The sequence below is a fragment of the Biomphalaria glabrata genome, chromosome 16, assembly GCF_947242115.1.
Source record: "Biomphalaria glabrata chromosome 16, xgBioGlab47.1, whole genome shotgun sequence".
Classification (NCBI taxonomy): domain Eukaryota; kingdom Metazoa; phylum Mollusca; class Gastropoda; family Planorbidae; genus Biomphalaria; species Biomphalaria glabrata.
Window position 1 is genome coordinate 24,255,446 of NC_074726.1, and position 21,035 is coordinate 24,276,480.

Sequence of the window (21,035 nt, forward strand, 5' to 3'; positions counted from 1 at the left end):
ACTTTAGAACTTTTGAGACCTAAATTTAGATTTTGTTCTTTGTATTACTGTTGAAACAGCATATTTAGACTATTTACAGCATTTTCAAAAAGAAATGTGATAAAACAGTCAATAAAAGATGATGAATCATTGATTATATTATTATTTTTACCTGGTTTTTTAGTCAGAAAAAAAAGTGAAAATTATTGCGCTTTTCATTACTACCAATAACAATAGATACCAGTACTAAATCTATCAACCAAATGCACTCAAATATTATGTACATTTGAATCAATGGGATATAGATCTAGATTTGTCTTCTTTTTATTTGCATAGAACATCTTTCATTCTAATACTAGACCAGTGCAAGACATAGGCTAGCGAGAGATCAAAGCCTAAATCTCTAACTAGATGAAGGACAATAAAAATCCTAATTCATTTTACCTAAGATTTTGACATCAAATAGATCATTATTACTGTTCCTTTGTGATATTTTCAAAAAGAAATGTGATAAAATAGTCAATAAAAGATGATGAATCATTGATTATATTATTATTTTTACCTGGTTTTTTAGTCAGAAAAAAAAGTGAAAATTATTGCGCTTTTCATTACTACCAATAACAATAGATACCAGCACTAAATCTATCAACCAAATGCACTCAAATATTATTTACATTTGAATCAATGGGATATAGATCTAGATTTGTCTTCTTTTTATTTGCATAGAACATCTTTCATTCTAATACTAGACCAGTGCAAGACATAGGCTAGCGAGAGATCAAAGCCTAAATCTCTAACTAGATGAAGGACAATAAAAATCCTAATTCATTTTACCTAAGATTTAGACATCGAATAGATCATTATTACTGTTCCTTTGTGATAAATTATGGATTTAGAATAGTTTTATATTTTACTTTTATTTAGTAGTAAACCTTTTGGAGCGCAACTTGAACCAGTATAGTGATGGTGATGATTTTTACCAAAAAACAATACTAAAAAAAATTGCTAGAAAATATACCAAGAAAAGGCCCAGCATGGTGGATGAATATTGGATTTAGATCTGCCATTTCTGTTGTTTTCATTTATCTAAGGGTTAGATCTATAGGAATCTACAAAGGTGTAAAGATAAAAGCATAGATCTAGTCAACCTTGATCTACATTCAAGACCTAGCCCTAGTCTAAGGCTAAGGCCTAAGCCTAAGCATATAAGGCAATACTAGATCTAGATCTAAATCTAAATGCTAATAATGTCCAAGTCTGCTTCATCCTATGCTAAATCTTGATCAAGATCTTCATTATTACAATTCATAGAAGTATAAATAAAACAATAATAAAGCTTCTTCAGTAGTAAACATTGTGGGTGTGTCTTGGACAAGCATAGCCATGATGTTGTAGATTTTTACAGATAAACAATACTAAAAAAAAAAAAAGAAAATGGGGAAAAAATGCCCACAGTACAGTGGATGATTATTTGATGTAGATCTACCATTTCCTTTCTTTTTATTTACCAGAAGCTTAGATCTAAAGATATATCTAGATCTAGAGTCCAAGTCTAGAGATAAAAGCTTAGATCTAGTCAATCTCGATCTACAGACTACACCTAGCCTACTGACAATAATAGATTTAGATCTAAATACTAATAATATTTTATATAGATATAATCATATAAATTAAAATACGCTAAATTTAGACCTACCTGAATCTAATCTAGATCAAATTCTTCATTATTACTATTTATTTGTGATAATTTTTAGAATAATTATAAAGTTTCTTCAGTAGTCAACATTGTGGGTGTGTCTTGGACTAGCGTAGTCATGGCGACGTTTTTTTACATTGTAAAAAAAGTAATAAATAAATGTCTAAATAAAGCCAAAAGCTTCTAATTTCTATGTAAACAAAGGATGAAGAACTCTTTTATAAATTAAAAATAGTTCCACTGTTGTTAGTTAAAATTTTTAATTTAAAAATGCAACGAAACAAAGGTAGGGTAAGAACGTCTATGGGATAGACGTTCCGTGCGTTTAGGGCAGACAGACCGTCTATGGGATAGACGCTCCGCACTCATTGAGTTAAGAGTGTTAGATCCCCACTTCCCTCGGCCCGAAAAGGAACCTTTTTTAGCGCATGTATAAATCTTCTACACTTTATACTATTCCAATGATTGACCTTTATATCTAGACTTAGAAGACGATGCCCAAAGTTTTCCTGAACATTAATTTAATGGAATCTTGACTAGAATACCTATGTGTGGGAATACCCAAATACGTATTGTTCTCTTGCCAAATTTCAATTAATTTATTTTTAAAATGCTAACGGCTAAACTAGAGTTTCCACTTTGTGGCCAAAAATTATCTTCTCAACGATATAAAAAAAAAAAAAACTGGCAAAGTTTTAGGAAAATTGTCAAAGGGAAACTCCGATAGTTTTTACAATTTTTGACATAATGTGTTTTGATTTACAGATAAGGAATATATTATTCTTTTAAAAAAAATTGCAATAATAATTTAGGAATTGATGTTTTTCTGATGTAATTTTCCTGCGCATCCTAAACTGTCAGGCTTACTCCGGGTTTCTAAGTGAGGTCACACATACCTATTTTTTAATCTATTATCTTTCTGTATAACGGAAAACCATTGAGTAAAGTTTATATTCTCATAAAGGAAATATATCTTCATTGGATCTAGATCTTGTAAGCAAAGAAAAAAATGCGTGTTAAAAGTAGATTTACATGCTTGAATAACCACGGCAGCGTGTACTTTCTCGTCTGACCAATCAACACACAACAAACACTATCGCTTGGTTGTCCTGTCATGACCGACTTACACGTAGTCTCGACTAGCCTTACACTGACCAGTTTGTTCGAATCAGTCAGACACACGATCTATTTATATTTTGGTAAAGGGAGGGGCTTAGATGAAAATGTTACTTTTTTTTCCTCGAGTTAGTTATCCTAATGCTTTTAGATCTATCTATATAAGACTATATAGAACTGTACCATAGCTCTGGACCAGGCCGTCACTAAGCCTAACAGCCTAACAGCTACTGTAAGAATGAAGCGATACGATTGGTTAAATCTAGTTTTCCTTTCAGTATTGTTGAGGGAAGTAACGTTTGCTTTAGCTAAAATCAAAATCTTAAAGAACCCCTTTTTTTTTTTAAGATGTCAAGAATAAAAAATGGTTAAATGTTTATTATTACAACATTTTTAAAGAAAAAATTAAATGAGCCAATAACTCAAAGTTGAAAATCCATCGGAGGTAAGAGAAAAAAAAACAAGGTTACAAAGACAGATTGTGTGAAAACACAAACTCAGAGTCGGCCCATTAAGTGGTCCACCCAGGCAGGTAAAAAGGCAGGTTTCGATATATTTAGAAAGAATATCAATGAAATTCTATCAAAGGCAAATGACAGAAAGAATTGAGAAAGAAGATTGACAGGTTTTGTTTGGTGCCCCAACGGTCCAGCAGACCAAGGGATAGGTGAAAGTGAAGGTGAAGTTAGATGTGAACCTGGCCTAACTGATTTCATATAATGATTATCTTATTGATCTAATTGTTTTGTATAGGATCAATCTCTTATTCAAAGCCTCATTTTTAAAAATACATTTCGTAACAAAAAATTTTAAAAATCCTTAGTTAGGTGTCTTATGGTAACGAATTGGCCTGCAGTTCACGCGATAATATGAAAAACTACTTATTAATTGTTGTTTTAAATTATCTTCCACTTATATGCATATTAAATATATTTTTTCTCTTTAAAAAAAAAAGTAACCTTTTTTTTGTAAATGTAGTAGTCAGTATGACAGAAATTACATAACTTAGCAATACACTTGAAAAAAAAAAAATTTGCAACAAGCATAGTTGTCGTCTCCTTACTGTTGGTTAATATTAATAGTGAATAGTTGTGAAAATGTTGTGTTTTTATGAAAAAAACTGCTTGCATAGTTGATTTTAAAATTTAAGTTTTTCGTTTTCATAAAAGAAAAAAAGTAGCATCAGAAGTTTGAAAGGTCTAAAATATCATGATGTTGGATTTCCAATATCTTCTCTAGTTTACGAGATCTAAACGGGACGGACGTCTTTTCCCCTTTCCGGGGCCGCTTAAAATTGTTCTATAAGTTGTACAAATGAGGTATCGTCTTTCTTTAAAAAAAAATATTCTACTTATTTTTAATGACAAATAAAGCATGAATGTGTTGAATGGACTATATTATTTGAAGACAATGGAGATAAAGATTTTTTTTAAAATATGATATTTTAAAAAATTATTTTAAAAAAAAAATTAATTTTAAATTATAGCACTAAATTTTTTTCCATTTAACACGAATTCAAAAAATAATGAAACTGACCTCTGTCTGCAGTACTGTTGTAGACAACATCTATGGGTGTGATATATCCTGATACATTTTCTATTGTATAGTCCACATTATCATAATGGTCTTCTTGGGGCACTGGTTTTGTATTGCCTATATACACAAATAAAAATGTTGTGTTTTTTTTTATACAAGAAAAGGCATACTTAAAAGAAACAAAATAAAACATAAAATTTTATTTTTTTTAAATTCAAGACTTATATTAAGCGTACTTGTATTAATTAGTTTGGATCAGTCATGTAGTTAAATTTTGTAATAGATCTAGACTAACAATAGAAAGCATTTATAAAAAATAAATAAAAAAGGACCATCATGAAGTCAAACTTGATGGCTAAAGTCATATCAAGCTTCTCAAGCCAGTGTGGTAATCAATCTACAAGCGAAGAGTCTATGATCATGGAAGATTGTAAAGTTATATATTGTTTGTTTTTTTTCATGTTTGGGTTGACTAAGCGTCAGACGGCATCTTAATATAAAGGGGGACTCATTCAGCTTATACCACCCTTTCAGTTAATTACTGGTGCCCTCCCTTGTTTGAGATACTAAACAGTAATTTTGAACCAATACGTAATTAACTTTTTGGTTACTTTTTTTTTAATTGATTTTTTTTGTGTTTTCACATAAAAGAAATAGCTAATTGAAGAAAATTTCAGCTTGTTCGAATATTAGGTGTCGGAGAAATCACATGTGCAAACTTTTAGACAGAGTGACAGACGCACAGAAAGACGCACTAAGTTGATATAAGCTTTGTAAAACAAAATTATTCTTTCAATACGGCTATTATTTGATGGTATGAACAATGTCGCAAAAAGACAAACGAGGCTCTTTTAGCAGGTACATCTACTATGATATTTTCTTGTTTTTTTTATTTTCTAGAGTCAGGGTCGAAGATTTTGGGCAGAGTGGTATAAATTGGTGACCTGTCACACTTTGAATTGTTGACAGTTCAAGGTCGGTCACAAATGTAGGGCAGCACAAATTAGGGTCACACGTCACACAACATAAAAAGAACAAAAAATGCCAGACAGACTTTAATAGAAAATTAGTTTCGGGGAAAGGCTAAATATATTGTTTGAAATGGGCCAAGGTAATGAGAACCACAAAGAAACAAATCTCTTAGAAAGTGCCTCATGGATTGGCGTGATGAATCTGTAAAGTTCTATGGAAAGGTATAAAAGTCAAGTGAATCTTAGTTATTTAGACGGAGTTATTTGATTTCAGAATTAGATCTACAGGTACAAAGTACAAGTTGGCTGGTCTATTTGATTGTCTCTACAGGTACAAAGTACAAGTTGGCTGGTCTATTTGATCGTCTCTACAGGTACAAAGTACAAGTTGGCTGGTCTATTTGATCGTCTCTACAGGTACAAAGTACAAGTTGGCTGGTCTATTTGATCGTCTCTACAGGTACAAAGTACAAGTTGGCTGGTCTATTTGATCGTCTCTACAGGTACAAAGTATAAGTTGGCTGGTCTATTTGATCGTCTCTACAGGTACAAAGTACAAGTTGGCTGGTCTATTTGATCGTCTCTACAGGTACAAAGTACAAGTTGGCTGGTGTGATGTTGCTTGTTCAGGCTGTCTTGAAGTCAACAAATTACTCAGCAAGCGTTTGGGTGTAATTGTTCGGGTGTATTATGTGTAGTTGAACAACAATCCAGATAGAACGAGACAAACATCTATTTTAACTAGTGAAGAGATGTAGTCGACTCTGATGAACAATTGTACATGGATTTATTCTGATAAAAGGCCACAGTAGAAGTCTCTGTCACTAAACACATCGTTACCCTGGAGTGTTCTATCGCTAACTGATTTTCCGGTCTCTAACCCAACATATCCCAAACGTCACTAGTCCCGTTCAATATGCGTCATCTATGGTGCGTCGCTAAATAACTAACCTATATAAATAAGGTGTCTAACAGATTCCTCCCCCCCTTGAAAAAAAAAATATGTCAATATTGTTATAAACCTGGTGGTGGCACAGATGGGGGTAGTGGTGTGTGTGTAGTCAGCCGACGCAAATCGCCCCAGGCCAGCGCTAGACGAGCGGTCAACCGTGACGAGTTACGACGATCGGCCGAGACGAGTGTCAACAAGAGAGTTCGGGAAGGATCGCCGACGTGAACAGAGCTCAGGGGCGTCACGAGAGTTGTAGTCATCTGACCACCCAGAATGGTCGAGCGACGTTCTGTCCGGTTCTAGAAGGCCAGCAGGGACCCTATATAAAGAGCGAAGGTATCAGAGACCAGTCAGTCACAACTTCCCGATCTACAGTTCGTTACAACGGCTCAGTGCAAGTCCGAGGCGAGACAGAGAGAGACCAGTGCAAGAGTTGATACGGCGGAGAGATATTTGTACAGTCTTGTGTTACGTGCTGCCAATTGTACAGTATTGGCTCTTATTTATTGACATTAAACTATCACGTTATTTTGAAGCCCAGAGTTGTCAAGTTCTTTAAGTTGGTGGTGTCTGGTGCCGTTTGCAGAGAGCCTGGATAGAGAGATTCGTAACACTGGTGTCAGAAGTGGGATAGGATCTGCAATGGCTACTACGAAAACGTTAGACCAACTCCTTGTGAAGGAACTGAAGGAAGAGCTCCGTGGTCGAGATTTGAAGACGGGCGGCAACAAAGAAACCTTACAAGCACGCCTTCGGGAAGAACTGGTGAAGGAAAAAGAAGATCCTGACACATATCTTTTTGAAGTTGAACCGGACTTGCTGGAACAGCTCACCAGTAGCATGCAGCAACAGATCACCAGTAACAGTATCATGCGGGAACAGATGGCAGCTATGCAGGGACAGATGGCAGCTATGCAGGGACAGATCGCCAGTAGCAAACAGGAGCAGATGGCAGCTATGAACTCGGGGCTAGAAAACACCAATTACAAGATAGACGCAATGGACTCGGGAATCAAAACGGAGTTATTGGCAATGAACCAACGCATACATGCTGTGGAGGAGAGAATCACCAACATTGACGAGCAGATGAATCAGAGGGTCGACGCAGTAGAGAAGGCCATCGACGAAATGAAGATACAAGTCCAACGCAAGCACACAAATGTACCAGAAGCAGATATGACGTCATTTGTACCTGAAGTCTTCGGGAAAATGAAGCCCCCCGTATTTGATGGTTCCGTGTCCTGGTCAGTATACAAGAAGCAATTTGACGCAGCAGCCAAAGTTAACAAATGGAACAGCGAGGAGGAGAAAGCAACAGCCCTTGTGTTATCCCTAAGAGGAAAAGCCTCCGAATTGCTACAGTCTCTACCGAACCAGCAAGACTTCGCCGCCCTTGTCCAGGCAATGGAACTCCGATACGGGGATGAACATCTACAAGAAGTATATCGTGTGCAACTAAAGACCAGACAACAGCGCCTCGATGAAACACTACAGGAGCTAGAAACAGACATCGAACGCCTCGCACATCTAGCCTACCCAACAGCCGCACAAGATTTTCTGGAGGTCATAATTACAGACGCCTTCATTGATGCGCTTCGAGACCCCGAGTTAAAGAAAGCCACCAGAGTTAGTGGTAGACGTAAGGCCAGTGAAGCCCTCGTATACGCTCTCTCATATGAAGCCGCTAAAGACGCATCTGGGAGCGTTCATCAAGGCCGAAAGTTGGAAGTCAAAGAGGAAGAATTCGCACAACTTGTTAGAAGGGTGACAGAGGCACTAGATGAACGACGAACAAACCAGATACCAGAACATCAACCTAGGGCTCCTGTACGATGCTGGAATTGTGGTGAACTCGGTCATATACAAAGAAGCTGCAGTAGAAGATTTCCACAAACTGGAACCCATTACAGATCAGAAAGGTATGCACGACCAAGTTCTCGGGGCTACCAGGGAAACTAGCACGCGCCGGCTTCAAGGGGCGGAACCCGGCGACACAGAGAATGAGAGCCCCTACAACCATCATCCCGGTCGCCGTGCTAGGACAGAGTAAGAGTCTGAAAATCATCGGAAAAATTGGATGTCAAAATTATCACTTCCTCCTAGATACTGGTGCCTCACGATCAGTCATCCGGACGGATAAAGTGGACAGTAGCAAGAAAACGCCAGTTAGAGCCTACTCGTTGAAAACAGCCAGTGGAGAACTGATGCCCATAAAAGGCCTGATCGACATAACAGTCGAGATCGGGAATCAGTCATTCGAACACGAATTCCTGATTGCTGACGTCACAGATGACTGCATAATAGGGCTCGACTTCATGCTGAAATATGGCTTTTCCTTGAATATCGGCGGAGGCACTTTACAATGTGGAGACCTCGAAGTACCCTTGCTTGGCGACGAGAATGAAGAAGATGGCCGAGTCAGAAGGGTTAAGTTGGTAGAAAATACAACCTTGCCTGCCAAGTCTGAAATGATCATTTGGGGGAAAATTGAGGACGGCTATCCCACGACAGGAACAGCGCTGGTAGAAAGCTTGGACACCAACCACAACGGGATAGCAGTAGGAAAGGCACTAGTCACGATTGGGAAAGACCTAATGGTACCAGTAAGAATTATGAACCTCGGTACAGTAGAGAAACACTTTCGGAAAGGTAGCACCATCGCTGGTTGCCATGCTCTTGAGATGATAAGAAACTGTAGCAGTGAAAACCCCGTCGAAAGACTCGAGTCCAGTGAACCGCAGGTTACTAAATTTCTGACAGAAGTCAAAACGATATTGTCGAAAGAACAGTACACCAAAGCAGAACAATTCCTCAGAGAGTTTTCTGACATATTGCCATCTGATGAAATGGACTTTGGGCGGACAAATCTAATCCAGCATCGAATAGACACAGGAAACACTAGGCCTATACGACAGCAACCACGTCGCCTGCCGCTAGCAAAACACCAAGAAGCTATGGACATCATAGAACGAATGAGGCAGCAAGGGGTTGTTGAACCATCCAACAGTCCATGGTGTTCACCCATCGTCTTGGTAAAGAAGAAAGATGGGTCCACGAGATTTTGTGTCGACTATAGATTATTAAATGACGCCACACACAAGGACAGCTACCCGCTTCCTAGGATTGACGATACATTGGACACACTTGCTGGGTCACAGATCTTTTCCACCCTTGACCTGAAGAGCGGTTACTGGCAAGTAGGACTACACCCCGAGGACAGAGATAAAACGGCCTTCTCTGCTGGTAATGGTCTCTGGCAATTTACCGTGATGCCTTTTGGACTCTGCAACGCCCCAGCCACTTTTGAAAGACTAATGGAGCATGTGTTAAGAGGACTCAACTGGACCACGTGTCTTGTCTACTTAGATGACATTATCGTCATAGGCAGAACTTTCGAGGAACATATCGCAAACCTGAAGGAAGTATTCGAACGAATCAGAAACGCTGGAATGAAATTGAATCCAAAGAAGTGCTCCTTGTTCAGAAGGAGCGTCAAGTACCTTGGGCACATCGTGTCGAAGGAAGGAGTCAGCACAGACCCGGATAAAGTCGAAGCCGTAAATGAATGGCCGATCCCCGCTAATATCCAGGAGTTAAGAAGCTTTCTTGGACTCTGCACGTACTACAGACGTTTCGTACCAAACTTCTCTAGCCTCTGTAGCGCCCTTCATCAATTGACAGAACCAAAGCGGCCGTTTATTTGGACAACGGAATGCCAGGAGGCCTTTGAGCGACTTAAAAAGGCTCTTGTTTCGTCACCCATTCTGGCCTATCCGATACCAGGCGAGACGTTCATACTTGACACCGATGCGAGCAATACTGGAATAGGCGCTGTCTTATCCCAAAAGATAGATGGAACTGAGAGAGTCATAGCTTACTTTAGTCGGAGATTGTCTAAAGCCGAGAGAAACTACTGTGTCACAAGACGTGAGCTACTGGCAGTTGTGGATGCCATACAACATTTTCACAAATACTTGTATGGGCAAAAATTCATCCTTAGGACAGATCACGCTGCTCTTCAATGGCTGTTGTCATTTAAAAATCCTGAAGGACAAGTCGCCAGGTGGATTGAACGTTTGCAAACCTATGACTTCGAGACACAGCACCGAAAAGGCCAAACTCACCAGAATGCTGACGCGCTGTCTCGACGGCCTTGCAGAATGGAATGTAAACACTGCAGCAAGGTTGAAGAAAAGGGGGGTATCATTGATTGCCAACGTCTTGGAGTACAAGCTTGTGGATCATGGTCCGACGAAAGAATCCGAGAAGACCAGTTAAAAGATGAAGATCTGGCCCCCATTCTGCTTATGAAGGAAGACGGACAAAGACCGGAATGGCATCACCTTTCTGATAAAGGAGCTGCTACCAAGGCATATTGGGCGCAATGGGACTCACTGACAATTGACAACGGAGTTCTCAAGAGGGTCTGGGAAACCGCAGATGGAGAAAGCAATCGCTTGCAGATGTTGCTGCCTAAAGTGAGAGTTGCCGAGGTGTTGCAAGAAATCCATAATAATTCTAGTGGGTCACATTTAGGTGTCAACAAGACCTTTGAAAAAGTACGCCAGCGGTTTTACTGGTTCGGCTACCGGGATGATGTAGAAGAATGGTGCCGAAGGTGCGACGCGTGTGCAGCAGCGAAGGGCCCGCACAGGAGAACGAGGGGACGTATGCAGCAATACAACGTCGGTAATCCCTTCGAAAGAATAGCGATCGATGTAGCCGGACCGTTTCCTGAGTCCCAGAGAGGAAACAAGTACGTTCTAGTGGCGATCGACTATTTTACTAAGTGGCCTGAGGCGTATGCGATACCAAACCAAGAAGCCACAACCATAGCGGAAACACTTGTAGAAAATTGGATCAGCCGATTTGGTGCTCCCATAGAGTTACACTCCGACCAGGGCCGAAACTTCGAATCCAAGATCTTCCAAGAGATGTGCCAGGTACTCGGCATCGAGAAGACACGCACAACCCCTCTTCACCCCCAGTCAGACGGGATGGTAGAACGATTTAACCGAACACTGGTACAACACCTGTCGAAAGTCGTCGATGATCGCCAAGATGACTGGGACACCTATATACCGTTGTTCCTTATGGCATATAGAGGGTCGATTCACAGCACCACTGGTTACACTCCAGCAAAGATGTTGTTCGGCCGAGAGCTGCAACTACCATGTGACTTGTTATTCGGGATCCCGGGAAATGTGCCAGCCTCTTCAACAGACTATGTCACGAATCTCCGAAAACGGATGGAGAAAACTCATGCTCTAGCCCGAAGGAACATCAAGATCAACAGTGACCAGGTGAAGACAAGGTACGACAAACGGGCCAATGCCGCTGGGTTTCAGGAGAACGATCTAGTTTGGCTTTACAACCCACAAAGACGAAAAGGCAAGTCCCCAAAGCTCCAAAGAGACTGGGAAGGACCCTACCGAGTGATAAAAAGAATAAACGATGTTGTGTATCGAATACAGAAGAGCCCAAGGTCGAAACTGAAGGTCGTCCACATCGACAGACTCAACAAGTACTATGGTGAAGCTGGATCTGCCCGGGACGGACAGATCTAAGGAGGGGGCAGTGTTATAAACCTGGTGGTGGCACAGATGGGGGTAGTGGTGTGTGTGTAGTCAGCCGACGCAAATCGCCCCAGGCCAGCGCTAGACGAGCGGTCAACCGTGACGAGTTACGACGATCGGCCGAGACGAGTGTCAACAAGAGAGTTCGGGAAGGATCGCCGACGTGAACAGAGCTCAGGGGCGTCACGAGAGTTGTAGTCATCTGACCACCCAGAATGGTCGAGCGACGTTCTGTCCGGTTCTAGAAGGCCAGCAGGGACCCTATATAAAGAGCGAAGGTATCAGAGACCAGTCAGTCACAACTTCCCGATCTACAGTTCGTTACAACGGCTCAGTGCAAGTCCGAGGCGAGACAGAGAGAGACCAGTGCAAGAGTTGATACGGCGGAGAGATATTTGTACAGTCTTGTGTTACGTGCTGCCAATTGTACAGTATTGGCTCTTATTTATTGACATTAAACTATCACGTTATTTTGAAGCCCAGAGTTGTCAAGTTCTTTAAGTTGGTGGTGTCTGGTGCCGTTTGCAGAGAGCCTGGATAGAGAGATTCGTAACAATATTTTTCCACTACTGTCAAGTCTTACAAGGGCATTTTCAATTTAAGGGGAAGACCACAAACATAAAATCTTGACATCTTCATCTTGACATCTTCATCTTGACTTGACAGTTCCTCATATTCATGTCAATGTTCATAACAAATCATAACATTCCAAAATCATCTTCATTAGTACACAGTTCATCATAAAAGAAAATGTGGCATCTTATGGACACGTCACACGTCACAAGTGTTCTTCACTGGCAGTAATCTGATAAAATACAATATTTCAAAAAAACAATTATAGACTTTATTTACACATTCAATAAATTTTTTCTTACCACCCTTTTATACGCTTTTGTCCATTTTTCTTTTATACTCACCCTTTTCCATAGAACTAACTTTCGTCAATGATATATGAAATGATTCACACAAAAAAAAATATCCATACTTACTTTTAAATGCTTAACATCAACTTTACTCATCTCCCTTTTTCATAACATATAAATGGTGTCAATATATTAATATATATTACATACTCAATATAATCATAGTTTATTTACAAAATTATTTCACTTCAATGTCATTCTAGACAATAGATCAGCTACAATATTCACAGATCCACTAATAGCTTTCACTTCAAATTTATACTCCTGTAGTGCTAAGAACCATCTATAAACACGACTGTTTTTCATGCTCTTTTGCTGTATATACTGAATAGGTTTATGATCAGTTAATAATATGAATTTCCTTCCTATTAGATAGCTCTCTAGCTTAGTAATTACCCATATTACAGCTAAGGCTTCTCTTTCAATGACACTATATTTTTTCTCTGCCTCTGACAATTTTCTGCTTACATATAATATAGGATGTAAGTTATCATAGTTCTGCATTAAACAACCACCAATAGCATTACCAGATGCATCAGTTGTGACATAAAATATTTTGTCCTTATCGGGTAGTCTTAATATTAATTCATGACTAAAAACATCTTTAATTCTGTCAATAGCTTTCACACATTCCTCATTACAAACTACTTTTTGAGGTTTTCCTTTTTTAAGTAAGTCATTTAATGGATTCACTATTTCTGCTAAGTTCTTTATAAACTTTCTGTAATAATTTACTATTCCTAATATGCTTTTAATTTGTCTTTTTGTTGTAGGTATTTCAATATTAAGTACTTTCTTTATGTTATCTTCAATAGGGCTAATCATGTTGTTATTTACTTTATGTCCTAAGAAAATTATTTCCTCCAATCCTATTTCTACTTTTTCTGCTTGAATTGTAAGTCCACTTTCTTTTATTATTTTGAATACTTCTTTTACATCTACCAAATGTTCCTCCCAACTATTATTAAAAATACATATGTCATCCAAATAGCAAATAACATTTTCTTTGTTTCCAATTATCATGTTCATCATTCTATTAAATGTGGCAGGTGCATTTACTAATCCAAAACTCATATAATTCCATTGAAAAATACCATATGGTGTTACAAATGCTGTGTAAGGTTTTGCATTTTCTGTTAAAGGTATTTGCCAATAACCTTTAGTTAAATCTAATTTAGTAAAAAATTTTGCTCCATTTAATTTATGTAAAATATCCTCTATATTTGGCATTGGATATGGGTCAAATTCTGTGATGTTGTTAAGTTTCCTATAATCAATACATAACCTTATATCTCCATTCTTCTTTTTGGCTATCACAATTGGTGAAGCATAAGGAGATGTTGATGGCTCAATTATACCTGATTCTAGTAAATTGTCTATTTCTTTCTTTACTTTGTCTTGTGAATGTAGCGGTATTCTATATGGCTTAAGCTTGATAGGTTTTGGGTCTGTTACTTTAACGTCATGTTTAATAATATTAGTTTTTCCTGGTATGCTGGAAAAAATTTCTTTGTATTCCTGTATTATTTTAGTTATATCTTTTGACTTTTCCTTAGTTAAATTATTAAGATTAATCTTTTGCCAAGTTTGATTCTCTTTTGTTTCTATTACAGGTATTTCCTTAATATCATTTTCATTGTGATTTTCATTTGTTATTATCATCAAGCATTCTTCTCTTTCTGAAAATGTATTTTCTATTTCCTCCTGAATGTTTTGTATCAACTCATCTTCTCTATCATGATATAGTTTCAAATTATTTATGTGATATGTTTTAACTTTCCCATTTATTTCAATTTGATAATTCACATCACTAATTTGTTTTATCACCTTAAATGGACCTTTCCATTGTTTACCAATTTTATTTTTCAGGTCATTTATTAATATTAATACATTGTTTCCTACTTCTAGTGTTTTCAATTGTCTTTTCTTATTTAGATTCTCATGAGCACTTTGTTTGTACTTCTTATTGTTGTTATATGCTTGAGTCCATATTTCTTTCAATTCTGTTGTGATTGTTGTTTCACTGTCATTATTTAATTTATTCTCATTGTCTATTAGATTTTCCTTAAAAACATCTAATTCATCTCTGGGTTTTCTTCCATGTATTATTTCATATGGTGAAAATTGTGTTGCTTCATGGATGTTGTTTCTATGAGCAAATAGTACATAGTTAATGTAATGATCCCACTTGTTCTGATTATTCTGAATTATTTTTGTTAGTGATCTTTTTAATGAACCACCATATCGTTCACATAAATCGTTACTCTCTGGGTGGTAAACCGAAGAGTATATGTGTTGTATATTGTATTGTTTAGTCCATTTCTTAAATTGTTCTGACTTAAACTGAGATCCCTGATCACTCAATATAATTTTAGGTATACCATGTCTTGTAATTACTTTTTGAGTTATGGCATTAATGATATTCTCTGCACTTGTATTTGATAATGGGATTGCCTCTGGGTATCTACTAAACATGTCTATTACTGTTAGAATGTATTTGTTATTATTTTCAGTTTGAATTAAAGGACCTATTAAATCAATAGATACTTTCTGAAATGGTGCTGTAGGTTCATCCATTTCTTGAATAGGTGCTTTATTCACTAGACTTTTGTTAGATCTCTTTTGACATATGTCACATGAGTTTATGTATTTATTGATTGTTGCTTTCATTTTGGGCCAAAATACTTGTTTTGACAAATTCCTATAACATTTCTTTACTCCCCTATGTGCTGCTAAATTATTATCATGTGTCATGATTAAAACATCTTTCCAATATTTCTGTGGTAAGACAAGTTGTTTTATTTTCTTGTTATCATTACTTGTTTGTCTAAACAATATTTTATTCTCTATACAAAATTTCTCCATTGGATTATTATTGTTTTTATCTGATATTCTTGAATAAATTTTCCCAATAATATTATCATTCATTTGTTCTAATGCAAATGTGGGTGTTGTTTCTTTTTCACTTTGAGATATTTGTGTTTCAAGACTATTTTGTGTTTCATTTTCTATTTCTTTTTCCTTAACATCTGTATTTTCTATTTGTATTACATTACTGGTTTCTTTTTCTTTATCATTACTAATTACATTTATTGTATTTTCCTGTTTCTCATCTTGTTTATCCATTGATCTTGTTATTACCATACTTGTTATATTTTGTGTTTCTATGTTTTCATGATTTTGTCTTATGTTTTTGTATTTGTTTTGCCAGTCTTCTAATTCTTTTCTTGAACATTCTTTAACTCCTTTTATGTTTCCTACTAACATATCATATCTCATTTCTGGTATTGCAATGCCATCACAATAACCAGTGAAAAATGGGGTTTCAATGTATACCCTTATAGCTTTAAATTCCCTTATGGTGCCATCTGCTAATTCTACTTTCTTAGTAAACCCTTTATACCAATGAGGTTTGACAAATTTAGTTTTTACTGCCAAAGTGTTACAACCTGAATCCCTGATTAATTCCCCGGAATTCTATCTACAAACCCTGGGTGCACTGCAAAATTGTTCCTATTTCCTTCCATGAAATATATCCTATCTGTACCTTTATTTTTGTATTCCCTACTGTAACTCCTATTTCTATAATTTTCTCTGTCATTCCTATCTCTACTCCTATATCTACTGTTATTTTGTTCATTGTATCTATTTCTACTTCCAGACCTACTATTCCCTCTTCTACAGTTAGCTGCTATATGACCTTTTCCTTGACATTTAAAACAGGTTATTTCACTATATTTTCTATTTCCACTATTTGATCTGTTTCTATTTCTATTTCTATCAACATTTTCTTTGGTGTATCCTATTAAATCTACTTTGCTCTTATCTCTATCAGAAAATGGTTTATTTGGATAGGCATTTTTGTATACTCTCATTATTTCTGTTATTTCATCTATAGTTTTTGGGTTTCTTTCTCTAATAAAAGATTGTAACTGAGGATCACATTTATTTACAAAGTTGTCCACTAGAATAAAATTTTTTAATCCTTCATAAGAGTTTGTCACTTTTTCTAATTTTACCCACTTATTGAAAAAATCCTTTTCCATATTAATGGTAGTTTGGGGTTCTATTTCTAATGATGGTATATTGTCAAAGTATTTCTTTCTAAAAGTTGTAGCATTATGACCATAGGCATTCAATAATTCTCTTTTTAAAACCTGATAGCTATCATCAATATGATGGTCATGATTTTGACATATTGTTAGAGCTTGACCATGAACAAAGTCTATCAGTATTTCAGACCATTCTTCTTCAGGCATATTAAATGTAGACATTTTTGCCTCATATCTTTTCAGGAAATCACCAATGTCATCCTTCTGTTCATCAAAACTTTGTATTTTTCTCTTTAGCCATGTTTGTGAATTAGGGTTGTCTCTTTGAGTGGTATAATTATTTGAGTTATTTGTGTTATTTCCTTGTTCAGTTTGGGCTCTGGCTTGTGCTGCATCCAATCTCATCTTCTCCATTTTGGCTTCATGTTCTCGGTCCTCTTTTTGCTTCTCATATTCTTCCTTTATGATCCTATCTTGTCTCTCTATCTCTTGTCTTTGACGTTCCGTTTCTTCCTTCACAACTTGCTGTACATAAGCTGCTAAATCCTTTCCTTTTAACTCCATGGCCTTTCCATCCTGCATAGCTGTTTCCTTAACCTCCTTAAGGTCCACATATGATGATGTAGCCATTGTGTTTTATATTTTATATATATTTTTACTTAGCCTATATTGGTTTTTACACACTTTTATACCAGTTTTAAGTGTTATGTCTCTATCTATAGATTTAGTAAATGAGTAAATCTAGTCTGAGTTATTATGGTTATATTCAAATCTGTATATTAGGTCTAGTATCACACACAAATTTAAATCTAGTATATTATAGTATGTATAATAATACTATTTAGATCTATAGTTATCAAGAGCACTATGACTTTTAGATCTAGTATGAATAACTATGATCAATTTTAAAACCTGGTATGACTGAAGTCACAGTGAAGTGTTTAGAGTAAATTCAAAGACTGTCTAGAGTCTAGATCTAGAGTAGATTATGGTTCTATTTAACCATACGAAACAAATATGTGTATACAGTGTCAAATATATCTTCAACAAGATATATATATCTATAATGTACTACCTTCATTCATCTTCCAATTAATAATATTTCAAATTAGAGTCTAGATGATTTAATTGTACCAAAGAGATGTACAACAATTTGCAGATCTAAATTTAGCCAGACGATAGTGTTTGACTACATAGCCAGTTTCGGCATTATTCTCATGGCAAAATAATATTTGATTTTAACCGCTCAAACTAAAAATTATTTTAGTCTGATTCACAATGAAAGAATCCTACCCGCACTTTCTATCATTAAGTGAAAAAAAAAATACAGATCTAATTAAATTAATAAAAATAAATAATTTAAAATAATATAAACAAATGAAATAATTAAAATGAGACTATCGCTATGGGTTGGGATGTGACAATATGGCACACAATGATAACGTCACGAAGTAACCAGGCAACAACGGATATGACGTTTACACAAACAAAACAAATTACAACCCTAAACGTATAATATAGCTTTTCATCTAAATTATGTCTTTTCCCCGAACGGGTTTAAGGCTTCAGCACCACCTGAATTTACTCAGGCTAACATACCAAATTTAGACAAAATCTATTTCTAAGGGCAATCTAAACATACACTAATAAGAAAAATGGCACTTAGCTTTTGATAAGAAAGATCCCTTTGTTCGGACTCCCGAATATGCTAGATCACAACAAATTCCACTGCCTCTCTTCCAGTTCTGACTCTGTTCTCCGGTGCTACCAGTATCCCACGTAATGCCACAGATGTCCTGATATGCCACAGCAAAATGTTCCAGTTTCTTTGACGACTGTTGATGACCGTATGTGTAGTTCCGACGACTTTGTGTACACAGTTACTGACGAATAGGTTAACGGTTCTTCTGGCGATGACTTGACTTGTGTAGATGACTACTGACAAATAACAGTCTCTTGGCGGCAACTTGATCTGGACGACTGACGAATAACGAATTTCTTGACGATGACTTGATCTGGGCTGACGAATAACGACTTTCTTGACGATGACTTGATCTGGGCTGACGAATAACGACTTTCTTGACGATGACTTGATCTGGGCTGACGAATAACGGTTCTCTAAAATAGTTCACTGCTTCTGCTGCTACTCTGGTAGTACGACGAAGTTTGCTGTTGTATTCTGCTTCACTAGACCAAACTGTCCAATGTAGACTAGGTGAGACCAAGGTCACCTCCGACGACGTTCCGTTAGACGATTAACGGTTTTCAACGAAATTAAGTGGGTGTAGCTGTTTCCACAACTTCACTGCTAACAAGTCTAGGTATGGTCTAGACCGACGAATACTAGATATATCAATGTTCAGTACTGATAAAGATTACTTCACTAACCTTCCAAAGGTTAAACACAGTGACCGTTATAAAAGTGGCAAGCAACCGGTTCAATGAGCAAACTGCTCCACAAGAATCTCTCCAAGGGTAAGACGACAGAGCGATTTCGATTTAGTTAGCTACCAAACTTGTAGTACTCACAATACTTCTGACAGCGGGCAAACTGTCCTTCTCGAACTGACGAGGTAAAACTTGATACTCGATGTGGCTCCTATGCCGAAGAAAAAATATATGTCCAACAGGTTCACTAACGATCTCTCACCCGTTATGAATGAACGGTTTCTCTGGTTGTAGGTCGATTCAGCATATGAAGATCAGGCGTTGCGATGATTACGGTCCTGACGAAGGTCACCCTGAGTTAACGGCTCGTTGAACGTGCGATCAAACAGGCGACGACTGCTTGTAGATCCAGAACAAAGTCACTCTGCGATGATGCTGTGTTCAGCCGTACTCCGATGAAATCTTATATCTTCGAGTGCACGACCCTCACCTGAGTAAACGTTCTGCTTCGAGGTCCGGTTCGATGTTCGGCTTCATCAGGGGTCCGGCTTCGAGGTTCGGGGTCGCCACTGTGATGTTGCTTGTTCAGGCTGTCTTGAAGTCAACCAATTACTCAGCAAGCGTTTGGGTGTAATTGTTCGGGTGTATTACGTGTAGTTGAACAACAATCCAGATAGAACGAGACAAACATCTATTTTAACTAGTGAAGAGATGTAGTCGACTCTGATGAACAATTGTACATGGATTTATTCTGATAAAAGGCCACAGTAGAAGTCTCTGTCACTAAACACGTCGTTACCCTGGAGTGTTCTATCGCTAACTGATTTTCCGGTCTCTAACCCAACATATCCCAAACGTCACTAGTCCCGTTCAATATGCGTCATCTATGGTGCGTCGCTAAATAACTAACCTATATAAATAAGGTGTCTAACACTGGTCTATTTGATCGTCTCTACAGGTACAAAGTACAAGTTGGCTGGTCTATTTGATCGTCTCTACAGGTACAAAGTACAAGTTGGCTGGTCTATTTGATTGTCTTTAGTATTCGTCCCGCAACCTACAGGGTATATGCTGTATCTACACTTTGTCATTGTCTCAAGTTTGAGTTTAAATGTATTTGTGGCACTCTTCTTTAAACAGTTCAAGTTCGGTCACAAAAACAAAGCTTAAAAATATATCTCTAAATAAAGATCTGAACGGGGGGAATATGTGTGTGTGTGAGTGTGTTTAAAATGTAACGGTTAGGTTACTGGTGTTCATTTATTTTAGAGGGAGTGTAATAATGGAGCAAAACATAGCAAGTAACATAGTAGCATAGACAAGTATAGAGACACAAAAAGGTGTTTTTACTAAAAACAGATGATACTAATTACTATTCAAAATGTTTCGAACCTGTGTTTTTATCTTGTGGCTTGATACGGCCGCCAGTTTCTACTTCATAATGTGACATGTAGTCATAATGGTCTACATCTAGATATTCCTGGTCTGGAAAAGAAATGAAAACAAAAATCATCACAAAAAAAAATTGTCATTTTTACTTGGTAACAATTAAATATATTATATATTTACGAAATACCACTCACTGATTCACTCACCGATTTATTGATCATAAAATCTCTCAAACTGTCGTATGTACCCCCATGTAATTTAGTACACAGGTTCCTTTTACCTCCTAGATGCTCACAAAGAACGGTCTATTGACAGAATCGCAACCTTAGGACCGCTGTTCCCGAAAAACCTCAAGCTTTCTATGAAAACCTTTGTATTTAATTTTCGGTATTTCCCAAAAAGGCCGCAGTCTACATTTTAAGCATTTTAAAAGCTGGCCACGCTTTTGAGACGCCTT

At 37.2% G+C, this 21,035-nt stretch overlaps 1 protein-coding gene across 2 annotated transcripts in view; it reads right to left on the reverse strand.

Moving 5' to 3' along the window:
• LOC106079156 (uncharacterized) overlaps positions 1–21,035 on the reverse strand; it is a 50,751-nt gene that overhangs the window by 1,573 nt on the left and 28,143 nt on the right. For both annotated transcript variants that reach the window (XM_056014101.1, XM_056014100.1), the window contains 2 exons: positions 20,582–20,674; positions 4,328–4,444 (listed from right to left, as the gene is read on the reverse strand). In XM_056014101.1, coding sequence (XP_055870076.1) covers positions 4,328–4,444; positions 20,582–20,674 — 210 coding nt within the window. The remainder of the gene's footprint in view (positions 1–4,327; positions 4,445–20,581; positions 20,675–21,035) is intronic.